Raw genomic sequence first — 17826 nt, forward strand, 5'->3', positions numbered from 1 at the left:
CAGGGACTGTGGTCCCTGCATCTCTGGAGGCCACACTGCCCATGACACGTGCTAAGGTGGAGTTTGTTTGAGATACTTACAGAGAGATGCATGGTGACTGGACCAACAGGACAGTCGTCACAGCTACCATTTATTGAGCATGTTATGGCCAGGTACTTTATATATGCATAGTCAGAGATCGTTTCAGGGCGTTCCTGATTCTTGGAAATGTAGGTGAGTTTGGCTCAAACCCTGGCACGGTTGAAAGCCCTCCGCTGGACAGGGAATTCCTCACCTTGCTGCTTCCTGCTTCTCTCTGTGTTGGCACCTGAGTCTGCCAGCCTGTTCGTTTCCTCAGGGGGCTGGAGTCCAACACGGCAAGGACTTAGTGGCTTTCCCGAACATATGTGCGTATGACACGGTGCACATTATATCTGCAGTCTTTGCCAGTGCCCGTGACCGTCCAGGTGGCCCTGCTGCCCTCTGCCTTCTCAAAAGTTCTGTGGACCTGGTAACCATCCCATGTGAGCAAAGCCCCTGGAAGTGTGGGTCTCCCCCTACTTGGGACTCCCCTGGAGAACAAGCCCCTTAAAGCTGTTCTTTTTCTGCAGCTTGAAGCCGTACTGTTTCCCTCACCTATCATTGCGAATGCTCTCAGGAATCTGCAAAGTTAGGTGTTGTTATCACCCTCTTCTGAAAACAAAGCAAAGCATGTACTCTTTTTTTTTTTTTTTTTGGCTGCACATACTCTTTTTTGGAAATAAAATCTGTGTACAGAAAAATGCAGAAACTGTAAGTATCAACATACAGGTGGATGAATTTTCACAAGTTCGACATCAAGAAACAGAGCATAAGCAGCACCCCCAGTCTCTCCCTGGTTACCCTTTCAGGCTCCCTGCCTGCCCACAATAGTAAGCGCTCTCTAGACTTGTAAGAGCATAGATTAGTATTGTCTGTCTTTAAGCTCTCTATAAATATCCCCCTTCTCATAGATGGGTAAATTAAGGGTCAGAGAGGTTGAGCAAGTTTCCCGAGGTGACGAAGATGATTTTGAACCCAGCATGTGTGGCCCTGGAGCTTCCTCTTTTCTTTCTACTATAGGACTCTTCCTTTCTTAATCAAGGCATCAGATTTTAGTAAATTAAAGGTAATTCTTATTTGAAAACAGCTCAATGATAGAGAAAATCAAGGCTAAAAATTCCAGAGTTATGACCACTTTGCTTTGGTACAGGACCTCCCTCAAGGAGGCTGTCCTTTTATAAGTCATCAGGTCAAGTATGGGGGCCCAGCCAGGATCTCCTTCCCGGCTCACAGCTGTGAGCCTCAGGGTCTCAACCTGCTTTTACCGGCTTGTGTGTCCCCCACCAAAGCTGGCCTCAGGGCTCCTCTCTTGCATGCCTGGCTCATCCTCCCAGCTCCCATTTTTGTACTGCCCGTGGGCTGTCTCTGTGTTAAGGTAGGGTTTGTATATTGCTCTTGCGAGCTCAGAGGAGATAACAACAGGCTTAACATGGGAGCGGGACCAAAGTTAACAAATCAAACTCAAGCCAGATGCCCCTCAAAACTCAGGTGACATTGACCCCTGTCTTGTGGCCGTCGAAAGTTCTCCCCAAGATACTTGCAAATGTTGGCGAGGTCATTCTTCAGAGCCTCTCTTGTCTCCTGATTGTTTTCTGCTTGGTGCTGTGTTGATTCAGGCTCAATGAAACTCATTGCCTCTTTTTTTTGGGGGGGGGGGGTGTGTTGCATAACACAGCGATATCAAACTACTCCTGTGAAAAATATCTGAATAGTGTAGGCTGAGAAGTAGGGAGTCCTAGGGAGGGGTCACATAGCATGCCATAGACCGAACGTGGTTCCTGTTCTTCCAGGGTCCCCTGTGGTCACCCTGGCCAGAGATCCTCTCTTGGCTTTGCCTCCCACTGTTACCCAGCTCCTGTCTTCACTGCTGCTTCCCTCCCTCCTGGCTGCCTGGTACCCACGTCTTCTCCCTCTCCTGTGCAGAGTAATTTAGCGTTCCTCGCTGAAGCCTGGGCACCAGCCATGACCCACGTGCTTCGGGTCCAACCTGCTCAAAGTTCTTCTCGAGAGGTTTTTCCAAGCACAATCGTACATCCTTACAGAAGTGGTTCCATGCTTGGGCTCTGGGGTGGCGTTCAAATTCAGCTCCACCACTTGCTACACTGAGAACTTGGACAAGTTCCTCTGGACAGCTTTTTCTTTCTTTTTTTTAAGACATCATTTTATTTATTTATTTATGTATTTATTTATTGGCTGTGTTGGGTCTTTGTTGCTGCACGCGGGCTTTCTCTAGTTGCGGCCAGCAGGGGCTACTTTTTTTGTGGTGGTGGTGCACGGGCTCCTCATTGCCATAGCTTCTCTTGTTGTGGAGCACGGGCTCTAGGCGCGTGGGCTTCAGTAGTTGTGGCACATGGGCTCAATAGTTGTGGCTCATGGGCTCTGAAGCGCAGGCTCAGTAGTTGTGGCACACGGGCTTAGTTGCTCCACGGCATGTAGGATCTTCCTGGTGCAGGGATTGAACCCTTGTCCCCTGCATTGGCAGGTGGATTCTTAACCACTGCGCCACCTAGGAAGCCCCTGGACAGCTTTTTCAACTGTGGATTGGAGATGATAATCGTGCCTGCTTTGTTTGGCTGTTGTGAGGATTGAAAGACATAATCTGTGTAAGATATGTAGTCATATTTCTTGGTACATAGTAAGTGCTCAATAAATGCTGGCTAATATTTTGAAAAAGAAAGGTCAAAGGCTTTGTACCTCCAGTACCGTGCATGCCCTCCATAAACGTTTGATGAATGACATTTAAATAATCCCTTAAATATTATTTCTTTTCCTTTTATAGACCAGTGAGGCTCTTAATGTGCGTGGAACACAGCACTCATCTTGACTGTGCCTTAAATTCGTAAGTAAATGTCTTAGCCCGACTTCCTTGCTTCCCCAAGATAACCAGTCCCTACTATTTACAGAACGCTGGTGAACTGCAGTATCATTACACCCACCCCCTCAAATACCCGGCTGCAGAGTAAGGTTGGTACTTCTGCACTGCGTTTCTCTCTGTCTCTGAGCTGCTGGGTTGGTGCAGAGTTTGCTGAATATCCGTGCAGCCGAGCTGGATCCCTGCCGTGGACCGCAGAGCAGAGGCTGCCCTGATGCGGCCCTCCGCTCCAGCTGCACTAGCTTCAGCATGAAGGCTGGGCGTGGGGTGGCAGGAGGACCTGTTAAAATGTATTTCTGTTGACCTTAGAGATAGAAGTTATTTTACCAGCAAAAATGGGTTTATTTGGGAATGGCAGAGGAATTGCAGTTGGGGGTAAGCAGGCTATAGCAAAGTCCATAGACAAGTCCAGCAAACGAAGGAGAGGAATGTTATTTTATAGAGAAGAGGGAGGAAGTTAGGAAGAGGTGTTTTGAATGAAAATGTCCATCGGAGAAAAGTGAGAGTTCAAGGTGATGGCAGTTTCTCGATGGCTGAGCTGCTGGGCTAGTCTGTCTCTTACAGAAGATTCAGGGTCCGTCTCTCCCGCTGTAGCCTGTAGTTGATGATTTGTTCCTGGGGGTGATTCTTCTGTTGGAGTCTGTGGTCGACAGTTCTTCCTGTAATGGATGTGAGTGGCACTACATGAGAGCTCCCTCTTCTGGCCTCTGACTGCGTTTTAGTGGTGAGGTTTCCCTTCATTAATTTTCACGTTTCTTAATCCTAATATATTTTAAAATCGTGTTAAAATTTTTGGAAAGCTAATGCATGTGCGTGGGATGAAATTCAAAGTTATAAAAGGGTAAAGAAAGTGAAAATTCTTTCTTCTGTTTCTAGTCATCCAGTTTCCTTACCCAGAGGCAACTCCTATTTCTAGTTTCTTGTGTATCCTTCTAGAATATTCTGTGTCTGCTACAGCACACACACACAGAGGCATGTTTCTCTTACACCATGCATACAAGTGATAGTATACGTAGGATTCTGCAACGTACTTTTTTCACATACTAGTGTCTTGGTGGTGTTTCCCTCTCTGTGGTATTTTGTCGTACACACACATGACGTATTTAACCTGTTGCCCATAGGTAGACATTTAGATTGTTTCCGATATTTAGCTGGCATCAACAATGAATAAGATGAAGTCTTTTCCCTCTACTTCCATTTCCTCAACGTAATTTCTTTCAACATTTTGGTCCATCTCCTCCCATACGTGCTGGTACATACACATACACATATGTTACCAGACACGGATGTAAGTTTGTTCATCTGTTTATTTTTGGTTTGGTCTTATTTTGATTTCTTTACTTGCCTTTGTTTTTGTACAAAAAGCAGTCATGTTGGACAGCCTGTCCTGCTGTGGGCTTTTTTCAGTTAACAATATAAGGACCTTTTCTATCCGTGCATACTTTCTGACTCCGTCTTTCAGTGGCTGCAGAGTATTCTGTAGGATGGCCACTCACCACTTCTTTAACCATTTCCCAGTCATAGGCTGACTTAGTGGTAGGTTGTGGTTGTAGTGGTTTATTATTATAAACAATGCTGAAATATAATCCTTGTTTCCATACCCTGAGCTCTTGTGCAGGTGTCTGTGTAGCAGAGATTACCAGAAAAGGGGTTGCTGGGTCATGGGATGTATTTGTAGTTTGAATTTTGATGTTTTAAAAAAGCTGCCCCAGTGTGCACTCCCACCAATAGTATGTGGCGGGTGCCCCTTTCTCCCCTTCTTCACCAACCCTGGGTATTATCTGTACTTGTACCTGTATCTATACCTAATTTTAGTCAGTCTTATGGAGAAAACCTGGTGCTTTGCTGCTGTTTCTATTTGTGTTGGAAGGAAGATTTCTGATGCCACCACCTGAGTTCTCTTCCCTTCCTTTCCTATCTGCTGAAATCGTATGTAGCTTTGAGGACCCAACTCCAATGTCCCTTCGTCTGTGAGGCTTTCCTGATGCTGCAGATAGATATAAAAACTCACTTATCAGGACTTCCCTAGCAGTCCAGCAGTTACGTCTCTGTGCTCTCACTGCAGGAGGCACGGGCTCGATCCCTGTTCAGGGAACTAAGATCCCATATGTTGCGAGGTGCAGCCACAACCAAAAAAACCAAAAAAACCAAAAAACCTCCCTTATCTGTGCTCCGTGGACTTTGTACACAATACACGTCCCTGTTCCTAGCCATGCTGTAATTCTGTCCTCACCATCTGTCTCCAGCATGCGACTTGGAGACGGCATCAGCTTCCTCTTTGTGCGTCTCATCACAGTTGCACATAGTAGGTGCACATAGTAGGTGCTCAATAAGTGTCGGTAGGATCCATTCTTCCATCTAGAAGGAGAAGAGAGCTGATCAGGGCTGGACGTCAAGTGTATGCCAGGCGTTGTGCTGTGTGCATTACATAGAATATCTTGTTCATCCTTCTAACTAGTTCATTAGGTAGACACAGAGAGGGGAGAGAGAGACAGACAGACAGAGAGACTGCCACCATCCCCATATAGCTCCTCTTCCCATCTTCATTTAGTTGTAGAACCCTTGAATGTCAGGTGGTTGCCAAGAAAAGCAGCTGTACTCCCCAGCCTCCCCTTCCTCTGTGGGCGCGTGATGTGTGCGGCTGGAAAGGAAGGAACGTTCCTTCCCTCCCCCTTGGTTGGCGGGTGTGTGTGCAGTGGCGAGGAGCCCCCTTCGCTGGGCGTGGCAGAGCAGGCCACGGAGGGAGGCTGGGTGCCCCCTCCCGGGGACCCACGGCATCCGCTGTTACAGAGAGAGAAGTAAACCTCTGTCTTGTCTAAGCCCCTGGGATCTAGGGTCATTGCAACAGCAACGAAACCTGTAACTGAGCCCATGTGGGTAGGTCCTGTTACCCTCATGTCAGGGGTGTAGAGACTGAGGCTTGGGGAAGGTGGTAAAGGATTTGCCTGAGACCACCCAGCCAGTGAGTGGGTCTGAGGCGAGTCTGTGAGGATTCCAGACTTCACTCTGGCATCTGTGAGGCTATTTGACAGGAAGCTGGGACAGGATGCGCCCCCATCACCAGCGTGTGTCCCCAGGGTGGCGGCTGAGGCTGAGCTTCCCCGCGTGCTGGGCTTTCACTCCCGTGAATTACACGTGCATTTGTTCCGCGTCCTCTCACAGGAAGTAAAGAATAGTCTGTGGACCTGGGTCTTTACTTTGCTCACCTGAGAATGAAATCCACCGCCCTGTCCCTTCTACTCAAAAACCTTCAAGGTTCCCTGCTGCCGAGTCCAAACTTCTGGCCTGGCCTTCCTGCTCCTTATCCTCCTTCTAAACACACCACCCACTGCTCCCCGCCGGGAACGTCCACGGCAGGCTTTGATCCACATCCCTGAAGACACCCCGTGCTTTCCTGCCCACGGTCCTGTGGGCACGGACCCTTTGGCTGTGGTGAGAGCAATGCGGTTGGAGTCAGGTGCCCGAATTTGACAGTTTTCTCATCTACAAAACTAAAATAATGGAAACTGCCACGTGGGTTTGTTGTGAAGACAATGCCCAACCTCCCTCCTAGATAGGATACTAGAAGGACTCCCCAGATCCTGGACCAGGTGCAGGATTCAGGTTCCTCAAGTTCAAGTTGGGAGCACATCCGTCGAAACTCATAATCACAAAGCGTTGCACACCAGCTCCAGGTAGCTCAGCAGAAATGGGATGTGTTGTAGGATACTGGGTCACTCAGCGTCTTCCTGGGAGAGCTGGAGAAGCAGGGCTGGAGGCTGTGCCAAAGTCCCACCCGGAACTGCCCTGGCAGGGAAACCCCTACAACCTGTTGGGCACAGATGCCTCAGAGAGTTGCTGTGATGGTCATGCCTGGATGCTGCTTCTAGAATCTCTGCCAGGGCTGCCTTGGAGAGCTGGTGCCAGGGCACACGCCGCCTGCCCCACTCCCCACCTCGAATGAACCCTCGGTGGCATCTGCTGTTTTAATCTACTGTGCTCGCAGCTGTGCACAGATGTGGGTACATCTGGTTGGCAGAGATCTGGTCACGTGTTTGGCCTGGAACTGCAAGGGAGATTGGGAAATTGAATCTCTGCTTTAAATCCAGTCTCACAGCTTTAAATCTCACCTGTGCGCTGGTGACTCCAAAATGAGTATTTCTAGTCCAGGCCCTGTGCTGAACCCCACACTTGTATATCCAGCAGTTTACTCTGATGTCGAAGAGAGATTTCAAACGCAACACATCCCAAACCAGACTCCTGAATTACCCACGGTGCTAGGCTGAGTCATGGCGTCCAAAGATATGCAGGTCCTGATTCCTGGAATGAGTGCGTTTTACTTTAGATTACAAAAGCGGCTTTGTAGATGTGATGAAGTTAAGGATCTTGAGATGGGGAGATTATTCTGGACTCTCTGGGTGGGCCCTGTATGTGACCTAAGTGTCCTTGTAAGAGGGAGGCAGAGGGAGATTTGGTTCAAGAGGAGGAGAAGACAGTGTGGTAATGGAAGCAGAGGTTGGAATGATCTACTTTGAAGGTAGATAAAGGTCAAAGACACAGATTCTCCCCTCAGGAGATTTTCCAGAAGGAACCAGCCCCACTGACACCTTGACTAACCTGGGAAACTGGTTTTAGACTCTCGACCTCCAGGACTGTAAGAGAATAAATAAAACTGTGGTGTTTTGAGCCACTATTTATTACAGCAGCAACAGGAAACTAAAACACCCCTCAACTGGTCTACCCACACATCCGTCTCAATTGATGGTAACACCCACCTTTCCAAAAATCCCCAAACACCTGTTCCTAAAATCTTAGTGCCATTCTTTTTTTTTTTGTGAAGGATTTTAAAAAATTAATTAATTAATTTATTTATTGGCTGTGTTGGGTCTTCATTGCTGCGAGGGCTTTCTCTAGTTGCGGAGAGTGGAGGCTACTCTTTGTTGCGGTGCGCGGGCTTCTCAGTGCAGTGGCTTCTCTTGTAGCAGAGCATGGGCTCTAGGCACGTGGGCTTCAGTAGTTGTGGCACACGGGCTCAATAGTTGTGGCTCATGGGCTCTAGAGCACAGGCACAGTACTTGTGGCACACGGGCTTAGTTGCTCCACAGCATGTGGGATCTCCTAGGACCAGGGATCAAACCCGTGTCCCCTGCATTGGCAGGCAGATTCTTAACCACTCTTAGTGCCACTCTTGATTCCTTCCCTTCTTTCACTCTTCAGCAAAATATCCTGTTGATTTGGCTCACAAAATTAATGGAAAATCCCATCGTCTACTGGGACCAGCCTGGTCTGAGCCACTGGGCCTCTTTGAAACCCAGCTACTAGAAGTTAGCCTTTTATTTTTATTGTTCATTAGGGAAATTTCAAACACGCACAAGGTATAGGGAATAGTCCTTTAAAAATTCAGTCACATCGCTCATCTGTTCACAGCCCTGTGGTCAGTCCCACCGCACTCAGAGTAAGAGCCAAAGAGCCTCCTCTGGTCCCCCAGGCCCACTTCTCTCTGACTTTTTTCTTCCTCCCCTCCCCTCACTGGACCTCAGCCGCAGTGGCCTCCTGAGACTTTCCAGCACATTCCCACCGCAGGGCCTTGGTCGCTGTTTTCTCTGCCCGAAAGTCCTTCCCCAAGTAGCCAACTCGCTCACCTGCTGTGTTTGCTCACATCGCACCTCCCTGAGGCACCCTTGACCTTGGTGTTTAAAGCCACAACCTGCACCATCAGCGCTGGCTCTGCAAACCCCCTCATGTTGCTCTACTTTTCTTTTCTGTAGCATTTGTCATCTTCTGACTTATTTGCTTGTTACGTTTGCTCTTTATTACCTGTTAGAACATCAACTCCAGGAGGGCAGGGGCTTTTCCTTCCTTGTTCTGTTCACTGATGAATGTGTCCCAAGAACCTCGCAGGGAGACTGCAGCCTGGTAGGCCCTGAGGAATGAATGAATGAGTGAACAAATGATTGATTTTTCTACCCCGGGGAGGCATAAATTTGAGACAAAGGATGATGAAAGGTGCTAACAACTGAAGGGAATGACATGGGTCCTGTGAGAGTGTGTCCTGTAAGAAGTGACCAGGGGCACCGTGTGTAGAAGTTCCAGATTTTGATTGTAAGAAACAAAATCCAGCCGGGGCTCACGTGGGTGGAAAAAGGGAATAAAGTTGTTGGGAGGATTTAGTAGGAGAGACTCTCTAGTGAGCAGGGGGCCTTACTGTCACCGTGTAACTTAGGTCTTTCTGGTTTTACTCCCTGTCTCCTTAAACAGACTGTAAACTTCATGCAGATACAGATCATGTAAAATTCCCTCCTGTAAAACCCGTTGCACCCTACACTGCTGCTCCCAGAATAGGCAAGTGGGGCCTCCCTGGCACTGGTGCCTACTTTCCCTCCCCTGATGCAGGATGTGTACGGTGAACGAGGGCGGCTCTCCTCACCTGTCCTCAGATCTTTCTGAGCACTTTGCACATGTCAGCCTGCCAGCCTGGTCTCTGGAGTCATCATCTCATTTAATTTCCAACCACATTCTTGGAAGATGGGCCGTTTGATCGCCATCAATGGTGCTGAGGTTCAGAGAGGTTAAGCGACCCCTTAAAGTCACTCAGGACTGGCTAGAGGCAGAAGTGGAACCCAGGTCTGTCTGTGTGTAAAGGCCTTGCTCTTCCCATAGAACTACACTGCCTCCAAATGTTTCTGAGGTTCACACCACAGCAGAGAAGTAAGGGGTTCATAGTTCCTGACTTGCTCTTCTTTCGTTTTTTGGGCATTCTTTCAGTGATTATTGAACAGATTTATTTATGACAGTTCTTTCCCAAGTCCACTGAATGTCAAGAAAGAAACCTTCTTTCACCCTTTGCCAAGTTTTTCTCCCCTTTCATCACTTTGGAAGGAATTTTACTAATCTCTTTTAAAAAGTGATTTAGCGAAGAATAGTGGTAGATAATTTACAAAAGAGGCATCATCAGTGGCAAATATGCAACATTATTTTATTAATCTAATAATAATGAACTACACATTTAATACAGGGAAATTTCCACCTCAACTTATTTGACATCCTGCAGCAAAAAATAGCTGAAAAATATTTTAAGGATGTTATTCAATGCTTGATGACATTGTAAGTCGGTAGAGTGCTTTGGGAGGACAACCTGACAATATGTATCAAGAATTATAAAAATATTCATAGTCTTTGACCTAAGTCAGACCTTAGGGTACTCCTGGTGCTGTATGCTAAAGATAAGATTCAAAATATAGATTCAACCTACATGCTCACAGATGTTTACCAAAGCATTCTTTTTAGTGCAGAATCAGAAGTGCACACATAGAGATCTGGACCTAAATATTCAAGGATAAAGGAATGGTTATATCAGAGGGTTATACTTACTATATGGTATAGAATGTGGCCATTAAACATGATGGTAGATGTTTTATGTCAATTATATCTTCCTAAAGCTGGAGGTGGAGGTGAAACAATGAATCATTATGCAACAATATGGAAAAGTTCTCACAAACAATTAAAGTGAAAAATATGTAGAAAACAACCTTATACACTTATAGGATACAATATTGACCAAAAATTCAGTAGATGGATAAACTACAGGATTGGTGAGGATGTGAGAAAACAGACATACTCATGTTACTGACATAAGGACTTGATGTGTCAGCCTGGGTCAAGGGAAAATGTCAGATTTCCCATCTTAGCCTGAATTCTCTCTCCAAAATATGTTCCTCCACTCTGCCCTGGCCATAGGCCACAGAAGTGGGATGCAAATTTCACTTGCTTAGAAATAGTGGGGTAAAAGACTTTTAATCTGCAAAAGTTTAGAATCCAATTCATTTTTGTGGTACATTTAGGAACAATCTGTATTTTTGATATTTAATTAATTTACAACATTTTAGAGAGTTTAGCATTAAGAATAGCTCTTGGAATAGCCCTGTGATTCCAGTAAAAGTGTAACTATTAAATAACTGATTTAAAAAAATAAATAAGGGATTTCCCTGGTGGTGCAGTGGTTAAGAATCCACCTGCCAATGCAGAAGACACAGGTTCGATCCCTGGTCCAGGAAGATCTCACATGCCTCGGAGCAGCTAAGCCCATGCACCACAACTACTGAGCCTGTGCTCTAGAGCCCATGAGCCATAACTGTTGAGCCCATGTGCCACAACTACAAAGCCCGCAAGCCTAGAGCCCATGCTTCGCAACAAGAGAAGCCACTGTGGTGAGAAGTCTGCGCACCTCAACGAAGAGTAGTCCCGCTTGCTGCAACTAGAGAAAACCTGCACGCAGCAAGGAGTACCCAACACAGCCAATAAAAATAAATGAATAAATAAATTTAAATAAGTAAACAAATGATTTTAGACTTAGAACTTTTAGTTGAAAGTTATAAGAGAATTTTACTAAGTTTTAGATTGGCACTGGCATGTTTAAGAGAATTAAGGTTAAATTTTATACATTTATTAGATTTACTAGAATTAAGTATTGAGAAAGTTTTGCTCACTTAGTCATTTAAAATATTTTATAAAGAAAATGTAATATTTTAAAATGAAGTTTAAAATAATTTAACCTAAAATAACTTGAGTTTACAATATTCAGGAAAAATAAACAAATAAACATTCAGGAAATTAAAATAATTGTGAAGCCCCCTTAAAAGTTATTATCAGAGTTCACTAGGCTTTTAAATGAGAATAATACTATTCATAAATTTACTAGAAAAGTGTATGGGAAAGTCGAGCTTTTGAATTTATAAATTTAATAGAATTAATTTTTAAAACCAAAGTAACTGCAAACAATGGGTTTTTACTCTACAGAAACACCACCCTCAAGCACAACCTCACATTGACATGAAAAGCTGAAGCTGAAATGTGACAAGGCGACCCAAACATGTGAAGTGAAAGAAAACAAAACTATATTTCTATTTGTGTATGATAATAGATGTAAATGGTAGAAATAGTTTCGAGAAGATAAACCTCCCAATTGCTAGGGAAGGGAGGGAGAACTGGAAAAAGATGAAGGGAGACTCATTGTTACTGTGTGTAGTTCTGTATTATTTTATTTTCTTAAAAAGTAAAAGTAAATTTATTTCTGCCTTAATTGGTTAATTATTTAATAGCAAAAACACAAGTCAGTTTTGAATGAACGAAGTCTGGACCAGTCACTGAATGAGATGTGCAATTATAGAATATGTCCAGCAGGAGGAGCCCTAGTACAAATTTGTGGGCTACTCGAGATTCCTTTAGCAAAAAAGGGGTGACCAGCTCTCACATGGAGTAAGCAACTTTCAAGGACCCCAGCCACTAGTCGGGAGCCAGGGAATAAAAACATCAAATTGTTTCATAATTGAGCAAAGTTTATCTTTGAATTGGTTTCAAAGAACTCAGTAATTTCTGTTTTTAAACATTTGGTGGTCAGACCCTATTTGCTGTGACCAGAGTCCCTATTTTGGCCAGATCCTCTCTCAGTGTCTTTATGTCACCAGTTAAACTCTGATGATGTAACGTCCATCAGGAGGGAACTTGGCTGACTTCATGGTACGTCCATACAGCCAGAATTCACCCATGAGAGAGAGTGAATAAACTCCATAGGTACAGATACAGAAGTATGTCCAAGATGTTGTGCTGGGTGAAAAAACAAGCTGTAGATTCCATCTGCGCTTAGATAAGAGGATATGTGAGTCTGTGTGTGTGCATGTGTGGGAGTGTGTGTGCACACAGGTGTGTGTGGGGGGGGAGTGTGTATCACGATTCTGGGAGGACAACTCAAAACTATCAAGGATGATTTTCCATGGACAGTGGGAATAGGAAGGTTAAGAAGCTTTTACTTTTCATTTTTTAACTGTCTGTACTTTTTAATTTTTTCCACAGTTTGCATACATGTTTTCGAAAGCAGGTGTCGTGCACCAATACTGACATTTTTTCTGTTTCCTTTTTAATTTGCAGGGCAGCAACACCTGCGCAAAGAGAAGCCCCGTCCCTTTATGCAGAACCAAGTGCCAGCTTTGTCTTTCCTCTCTTAGTGGCTTTGGCATCAGTTGCTCAGATGTAACTGGAAACTCAGCTGTTTTGCCCTAAGTGGCCTGTGGTCCTAAAACCTGCCCTTGTTCAGTCATCCTTCTTGTTCTGTGTACACCAAGTGATTCCATTGTCTAAAGAGGCTTCCTGTAGGGAAAACAATGGGTTTTGAATGATGTACATGTTCAGGATTTCAGAAATTAAGCTAGTTCTATTTAACTGGTTAAAACTAATACATTAACGGTTTGACATATATGCACTACTCTGTATAAAGTAGATAACTAATGAGAACCTATTGTGTAGCACTGGGGGAAAAATACTGCATTGTACGTCAAAAACTGGTACAAGAGTGTAAAGCAAATATATTCCAATAAAGAGCTTAAAAAAAAAGAATTAAAGCTAGTTATTATTTTCTTATTTTCATAATGATACAACACATTGAGACTCAGACCGTTTGTTATATAAGCAAACACTTTAAGAAAATTCTAGTAGAAGTGTGTATATATATATATATATATATATATACTTATATTTTCTTATACAACCAACAGGGCACACTGCATGTTTGTGGATAGCTTCAAATATATGTATACTATATAAATGCATTCATACATATTTTGTAGGCATAAAATTTGGTAGGAACTGAAAATTCTACCAAGAGGGAACTCTTTGCATGTGTTTTGGTATATCTGTAGGGTGGAATGTCATTCAAATAGGAAAAGTCATGTTTACCAAATGTCCTTCAATTGGTGAATGGATAAACCAACCTTGGTATATCTATACAGCGGAATACTACTTAGCAATAAAGAGTGACCAGCTATGGCTGAAGGCAGCATTGTGGGTGAGACTCAGTCGCACTGGGCCAAGCAAAAGAAGCCAGACCCAAAGGCTACAGGCTGTGTGATTCTATCTACAGGACATTCTGGAAAAGGCAAAGCTGTAGGAATGGAGAACTTTTCGGTCTCAGGGTTAAGTTCAGGGGGAGGGCTAACTAAAAAGGAGCAGTGAGAGGGAAGTTGGGGGAGTGACAGAATTGTTCAGGGTCGCTAGCTGTGGTGGTGGCGACAGGAACCTGTGTTTGCCAACTCTCAGAACCGTTTGCCATTGTCATTTCACTGTTTGTAAATTTAAAATTTTCAAAGAACATTTCATGACATAGAAAAATGTCCACGATAAATGTAAGACAGGACATAAAACTGTTTATCATATAATCCAATTGTTTAAAATGTAACACACGTGTAATGCACTGTAGATGTGTGTTTGTATTATATACATATACTGTAAATGAATGAAAGGAAAAGAAATAAGCCCAAAAGCAGAGCAATGATCTCTGGAGAATGGTCTTATCAGTGATCCCTATTCTTGACTTTTGACTTTTGGTGTTTTCCAGATTTTCTCTAATGAGCATGCATTACTTTTCTAGAAATCAGAAAATGAGAAATAAACACACACATCATCTACGTGTGGTAATTTGATGCAACACAAAACATTTCCAGAAGAGGAAAACAAAACCCAAATTCCCCACAGACGCTTCTTGGTTCTTACTCTTTTTTCACCTAAAACGAGTGTGAGAGGTTCAGAGGTGAGAACTCACAGATTCTGGTGCCCCAACAGCCAGGAAGTGGGAGTGAGAGCTTTCACTTTCTGTCATTTCCTGTAAATCCCAGGAGAGAAAGAATTGCCCATCGCGGGCAGAGGCGTTCCTCAAACGTACTTTCTTCCTCATGATAGAACCTCTACTCCATTTTTTGTAACCACTTGCTCCACTGTTTCCTGTAAAGCTGGGAATCACCACAGCTTGATGATGATTGTCTATAACATGTATTTACAATTCAACCTCATGTGTATCTTAGAGGTCGCTTCAGACTCTGCCCTGCGCAGGGAATCTCACTGGGGAAGATGCACAAGTCTCCTAATCAGCTCTCAGTGCCTCCCATCTCTTCCTCTCCTGGTTCCTCCTCATCTCCCACCACTACCCATCTGCTGTGGGGTCTACACACGTCCACCCTGCTACATGGGGTTCGTTCCAGGGCTCAGGGGAGGCCAGGTCCCTTGACCACTGCCATCAGTCACCTCCGCCATCATCACCTTCATCATCACCACCGTCACCTTCATCATCACCACCGTCACCACCATCATCACCATGCCTAATATTTATTGAGTTCTTACCATGAAGCAGTCACTGTTATCAATTTTTAATCATTCTTTTAATTTTCATTCCTATCCTCATTTTGGAGATGAGAAAACTGAGGCTTGACAAGTTTAATCACTTCTTCAAGGTTGCCCAGTTAGTAATGGAAGGGAAGTGTTACAATCAGGTGGACTGACTCCAGCGTTAGGGTACTTTTCCATCTGCTGCACTAAATAAGACCCCCCAAAATATTAACAACCCTTGGATTCTTCTCCAGAACCCTCTGAACTCACTTCTCCCTTCCTCTTTCCATTTTCTCAGTCTTCTTAGATCTTCAACCCCACACTCCACCTACCATTTATGTGTTTGCCTCTCTTTTGCATTTTGACACCAAAAATAGTCTCTCTTATCCCAAACTGGACTCCTCTCTCTTCTACACTTGCATCTCTCCTCACCTCAGCACACTTAAGGACACTTGTCAGGGTAACATGCCTTCTATCTCATCTTCCTAGAGCTGGCGTTGTCACACCCCTATTCAGACCACCCGAGCGCTGTAGGTGGGCATTGGACTTACAGCTAGACTCCTTCCAGGTATGCAGATGAGCATGAGGTATCACCAGTGTCGAGATTTTTTTTTTTCATAGCTAAGGCCCCATGGGCTTTGGAGAATCCTGGTGTGGGTGGGTGAAACTTGAGATGTTTTTTTCTTTTTGTATAAATGTTGAACACATTTATCCTTTGTCATGAAATACCAGGTCATGGATATCTTAGCTTCAGAGAATACATTTGACCAAGATTTTTTTTTAATATAAATTTATTTATTTATTTATTTTATTGGCTGTGTTGGGTCTTTTTTGCTGTGCGTGGGCTTTCTTCTTAGTTGCAGTGAGTGGGGGCTACTCTTCGTTGTGTGTGCGGTTGTGGTGTGTGGGCTCCTCATTGCCGTGGCTTTTCTTGTTGTGGAGCATGGGCTCTAGGCGCATGGGCTTCAGTAATTGCAGCACATGAGCTCAATAGTTGTGGCTCATGGGCTCTAAAGCGCAGGCTCAAGAGTTGTGGCTTAGTTGCTCCGTGGCATGTGGGATCTTTCTGGCGCAGGGATCGAACCTGTGTCCCCTGCATTGGCAGGTGGATTCTCAACCACTGTGCCACCTAGGAAGCCTCTGACCAAGATTTATAAAAGAAAGAAGGAAGGAAGGAAAGGAAGGAAAGGAAGGAAGGAAGGACAGAAGGAAGGAAGGAAGAGAAAGAGAGAGATAAAGAAGAAAGAAAGAAGGAAAGAAAGAAAGAAAGAAAGAAAGAAAGAAAGAAAGAAAGAAAGAAAGAAAGAAAGAAAGAAAGAAAGAAAAAAAAACCTTCTCTGCAATGTTTCACAATCCTGTCCCAGTTCACTCACCATAACAACCTATATCTCATGACAAGAAGTAGAGCCTTATAAGGAGAGGCAGGATGAACACGCTTGCCAAAGCAACTTTTAGTCTCAGTTCAGCCTTGGAATTCATCATTTCTTCTTCTTTGTGTAGGTTCCAGAATTTTATGATACCTCCCCCCACGCCACCCAATGAGTTCTAATAGGTTTCCAGAGGGATCCAGGCCTTACCAGGTATCTTATTATTGAGGATATAACTTGAGTCACCACCTCTTCCCACCATGTCTAGCAACCATAGATTAGACAAGTGTCCAAACAACATAAATCCTACCAATCAACAAGAAGAAAAAGGAGGTAGAGTCAGCTTCAAGGGTTGTGATCTGTGCAGTTACACAGGGACCCATGCTCAGAGGGGCCCATGCTTGGTCTCATGTTCCTCTGTCTCTGTCTTTAAATTCTTCATCTTTGAACAAGGAGTGCAGCATTTTCATTTTTCGCTGGGACCTGCAAATTATGCAGCTGGTCTTGAGTGGAAGTAAAGCATTCAAAGATAAAGGGGGTCTTATTCTGTCTAAGGTGGCCCTGTTTAATACATAAGAAATAGGTGATGGAGGCTCTGACTGTGCCCAATCTTGACCACAGGTTTCCAGTGCCTAGTGGGAGCTGAAAACATCCCTGTTGGCTCCTCCTAAGCATATTTCACGTCCTGGGGTGTTTTTTACCTTCTGAGTCCCACTTCCCCAAGAAGGAAGCTAGCAGCATGCTTTCCCAGTCTCCCTTGAAGCCAGGGCACAGACATGTGACTTGTATTTCACTGGTCAGGTGCTCGTGCATAAGACCTCCCTTCAGGGGAAAGAGAGGTGAACTTGAAGGTGCATCAAGGATTTGGCTTGATCAGAGGGGAGAGGCAATGAGAGTGTGGTGTTATTGGTGTCTTGACTGGTGCAGGCTGAGGTGACTGTGCCCAGCGGTGGACTCACAATCTCTGCTGGGTGGATGGACATTGTTAATTTGGGTGTAGTTCCAGGTTTCATAGTCTGGAAGATTCTTTCTCTGACTCTTCTGGAGATTCTGTGAGTGCTTTCTGCTTACACTGGCTGGAGTGGATTCTGTTGTTTGCAACTGATATGTTTCTGACTCTGATTGAAGCCCTCCCCAGCCCAAGGTGAAGGTTAGAGAGGACTTGCTCAGCCATGTCTCCACATTTTGGGAGCGTATGAGGTTTTTCACTCATGAAGAGGAACGTCCCCATGTGAAATGGCAGCATTTGCCAGTGTGGACAGAGCTGGATGGACTGGCTTGTCTGGGCTTGCCAGTTTCCTGTGGTTTGTGGTGACTTTGTGTTACACTTCCTTTCTAACCTGCAGTGGTGGACTGAAGTGCTGAGTCCATCAATTTACACTTTATCTGCTGAGGTTT

The 17826-nt window shown here is 44.6% G+C and overlaps 1 protein-coding gene across 1 annotated transcript in view; it reads left to right on the forward strand.

Moving 5' to 3' along the window:
- Positions 1–13364, forward strand: part of BST1 (bone marrow stromal cell antigen 1) — a 28994-nt gene extending 15630 nt beyond the window's left edge. The window contains exons 8-9 of the mRNA XM_057705857.1: positions 2840–2899; positions 12836–13364. Coding sequence (XP_057561840.1) covers positions 2840–2899; positions 12836–12941 — 166 coding nt within the window. The 3' untranslated portion in view covers positions 12942–13364. The remainder of the gene's footprint in view (positions 1–2839; positions 2900–12835) is intronic.
- The last annotated feature ends 4462 nt before the right edge of the window (positions 13365–17826 follow it).

The sequence above is a fragment of the Hippopotamus amphibius genome, chromosome 13, assembly GCF_030028045.1.
Source record: "Hippopotamus amphibius kiboko isolate mHipAmp2 chromosome 13, mHipAmp2.hap2, whole genome shotgun sequence".
NCBI classification, from domain to species: Eukaryota; Metazoa; Chordata; class Mammalia; order Artiodactyla; family Hippopotamidae; genus Hippopotamus; species Hippopotamus amphibius.